General features: G+C 65.1%; 2 protein-coding genes across 2 annotated transcripts in view; one reads left to right on the plus strand and one right to left on the minus strand.

Annotated features, from left to right (window-relative positions):
- The window catches only part of NYAP1 (neuronal tyrosine phosphorylated phosphoinositide-3-kinase adaptor 1), a 9,656-nt gene extending 6,352 nt beyond the window's left edge, over positions 1-3,304 (minus strand). The window contains exon 1 of the mRNA XM_032762938.2: positions 3,077-3,304. Coding sequence (XP_032618829.1) covers positions 3,077-3,258 — 182 coding nt within the window. The 5' untranslated portion in view covers positions 3,259-3,304. The remainder of the gene's footprint in view (positions 1-3,076) is intronic.
- PPP1R35 (protein phosphatase 1 regulatory subunit 35) overlaps positions 1-3,453 on the plus strand; it is an 80,469-nt gene that overhangs the window by 43,137 nt on the left and 33,879 nt on the right. The gene's annotated exons all lie outside the window — the stretch shown is intronic.

The raw sequence follows: 3,453 nt of genomic DNA on the forward strand, positions 1-3,453 counted from the left end.
CCCCTACACCCACAGGCCAGAACCCCCCGGACTCCTGGGTTCTATCCCATCCCAAACCCACAGGCCAGAACCTCCCGGACTCCTGGGTTCTATCTTCCCCCTATACCCCGCAGGCCAGAACCCCCTGGACTTCTGGGTTCTATCTTCCCCCTACACCCACAGGCCAGAACCCTCCGGACTCCTGGGTTCTATCTTCCCCTACACCCACAGGCCAGAACCCCCCGGACTCCTGGGTTCTATCCCATCCCAAACCCACAGGCCAGAACCTCCCGGACTCCTGGGTTCTATCTTCCCCCTATACCCCGCAGGCCAGAACCCCCTGGACTTCTGGGTTCTATCTTCCCCCTACACCCACAGGCCAGAACCCTCCGGACTCCTGGGTTCTATCTTCCCCTACACCCACAGGCCAGAACCCCCCGGACTCCTGGGTTCTATCCCATCCCAAACCCACAGGCCAGAACCTCCCGGACTCCTGGGTTCTATCTTCCCCCTATACCCCGCAGGCCAGAACCCCCTGGACTTCTGGGTTCTATCTTCCCCCTACACTCGCAGGCCAGAACCCCCCGGACTCCTGGGTTCTATCCCATCCCAAACCCACAGGCCAGAACCTCCCGGACTCCTGGGTTCTGTCTTCCCCCTACACCCACAGGCCAGAACTCTCTGTACTCCTGAGTTCTATCCCCCCCCACACTTGCAGGCCAGAACCCCTCGGACTCCTGGGTTCTCCCCCCCTACACTTGCAGGCCAGAACCCCCCAGACTTCTGGGGTCTAACCCCCTCACACTTGCAGGCCAGAACCCCCCGGACTCCTGGGTTCTATCTTCCCCCTACACCCACAGGCCAGAACCCCTCGGACTCCTGGGTTCTACCCCCCCCACACCCGCAGGCCTGAACCCCCCGGACTCCTGGGTTCTACCCCCCCTACACCCGCAGCCCAGAACCCCCTGGACTCCTGGGTTCTATCTTCCCCCTACACCCTGCAGATCTGAACCCCCATCTGAACCATCAGGACTCCTGAGGCCCCTTGGCAGGTGGGGTGGATTTGGGGTGATGTGGAGGGCGGAGGGGTTGGGGGGGTTGGCAGAACATGACAGGGAGTGGAGTGGGGAGACCCACAGTTGCCCCCCACGGCACCTGGGGTAGGCGTGGCTCCTGCGCGGCCCGGGGGCAATTTATCCGGGGGGGCAGGAGTGTGGGGCGGGGGGCATGTCTGACCGGTGCCGATGGGGGTCCCCCAGCGCTGCTCCAGGCTGACCTCAGGGGGGTCTCCGGTCCATGTTCGGCACTGGGCGTTGCCCCGGCAAATCCAGGGGTCCTCTATGGGCCTGGCGGAGAGATGGGAGATCATAGGGGCTTGGGGGCCCAGCACCTGCCCTACAGCCCCCCCAATCACCCCATATCCCTCAGTGACCCCCAGTGCCCCATCACCTGCCCCACAACCCCCCCAATCACCCCTGTTTCTCAGTGACCCCCAGTGTCCATCACCTGCCCCACAACCCCCCAATCACCCCGTGTCCCTCAGTGACCCCCAGTGCCCCAGCACCTGCCCCACAGACCCCCCAATCACCCCGTGTTCCTCAGTGACCCCCAGTGCCCCAGCACCTGCCTCACAACCCCACGATCACCCCTGTTTCTCAGTGACCCCCAGTGTCCATCACCTGCCCCACAACCCCCCAATCACCCCATGTCCCTCAGTGACCCCCAGTGCCCCAGCACCTGCCCCACAGCCCCCCCAATCACCCCGTGTCCCTCAGTGACCCCCAGTGCCCCAGCACCTGCCCCACAATCCCCCCAATCACCCCTGTTTCTCAGTGATCCCCGGTGCCCCATCACCTGCCCCACAGCGCCCAACAATTACCCTGTGTCCCTCAGTGACCCCCAGTGCCCCATCACCTGCCCTACAGCCTCCCCAATCACCCCACATCCCTCAGTGACCCCCAGTGCCCCATCACCTGCCCCACAACCCCCCCAATCACCCCGTGTCCCTCAGTGACTCCCAGTGCCCCATCACCTGCCCCACAGCCCCCCAATCACCTCATGTCCCTCAGTGACCCCCAGTGCCCCAGCACCTGCCCCACAACCCCCAACAATCACCCCATGTCCCTCAGTGACCCCCAGTGCCCCATCACCTGTCCCACAGCCTCCCAATCACCCTGTGTCCCTCAGTGACCCCCAGCAACTGCCCCACAGCCCCCCAATCACCTTGCATCCCTCAGTGAGCCCCAGTGCCCCATCACCTGCCCCACAACCCCCAACAATTACCCTGTGTCCCTCAGTGACCTCCAAAACCTGTCCCACAGCCCCTCAATCACTCCGTGTCCCTCAGTGACCCCCAGCACCCCAGCAACTGCCACACAGCCCCCAACAATCACCCTGTGTCCCTCAGTCACCCCAGGACATGCCCCACAGCCCTGCCCCCATCCCCATGATCATGGCTGGAGCTCCTTGCTGGAGCCCAATGCGCACCCCAGCCCCCCAGCTTCCCCTCCCTTCCAATCTCCCCCTTCTCCTGCCCCATCTTTCCCTCCCTTCCAACCTACCCCTTTGCAAGCCCCCACATCCACCACCCCACCCCTCCCAGGTCGCATCCATCCCAAACATCCCCCTCCCCTCCCTTCTGACCCCCTCCCTGCATCCCTGGGTAACCGGTCGCCCTGCCCCAGAGGTGGCTGCATCACAGCATCCGGTGAGGGGGTCCCTGTGTAACCGGCCGCTCCGCACCAGAGGTGGGCGCATCTCAGCACCGGGTGAGGGGTACCCGGGTAACCGGCCGCCCTGCCCCAGAGGTGAGCACATCTCAGCGCTAGGTGAGGGGTCCCCGGGTAACCAGCCGCCCCGCCCTAGAGGTGGCTGCATCACAGCATCCGGTGAGGGGTCCCCGGGTAACCGGCCGCCCTGCCCCAGAGGTGGCTGCATCACAGCATCCGGTGAGGGGTCTCTGGGTAATCGGCCCCCACTCCCCTCCCAGAGCCAGGGAGGGAACCCAGGGGTCCTGCCTCCCAGCCACCCCTTGCTCTGACCTCCCAGCCCCCACTCCCCTCGCCCAGAGAACCCAGGAGTCCTGAGCCCCATGTACCCCTTTTTGGGCTCCTCGTCCTTGTGCTGCCGGCCCTCCAGCTTGCTCTTGCGGTAGAGCAGGTTCATGTCGCGGCGCAGCGGCTGGCGGGTCTGGCTCAGCGCCCCGTAGGCCCGGCTGCCCCGCTCCTCGATGAACTGCAGGAAGGCTGAGATCAGGGCCTCCTGGGGGCTAGTAGTCATCTTCCCGCGGCCCAGGGCCAGCGGGCACGGGGGAGCCCACCAGGGGCGCTGCTGGGGGGCAGAGACAGAGTGTTAGAGGGGCAGAAAAGGGGTTAGGGGCCCTTTCCCCACTGGGAGGTAGTGGGGGGGAGCCAGGATGCCTGAGTTCTCTCCCCACCCAAACACAGAAAAGCCAGACCCACCCCTCTGATCCCC

This window comes from Chelonoidis abingdonii, chromosome 11 (genome assembly GCF_003597395.2).
Source record: "Chelonoidis abingdonii isolate Lonesome George chromosome 11, CheloAbing_2.0, whole genome shotgun sequence".
Lineage (NCBI taxonomy): Eukaryota > Metazoa > Chordata > Testudines > Testudinidae > Chelonoidis > Chelonoidis abingdonii.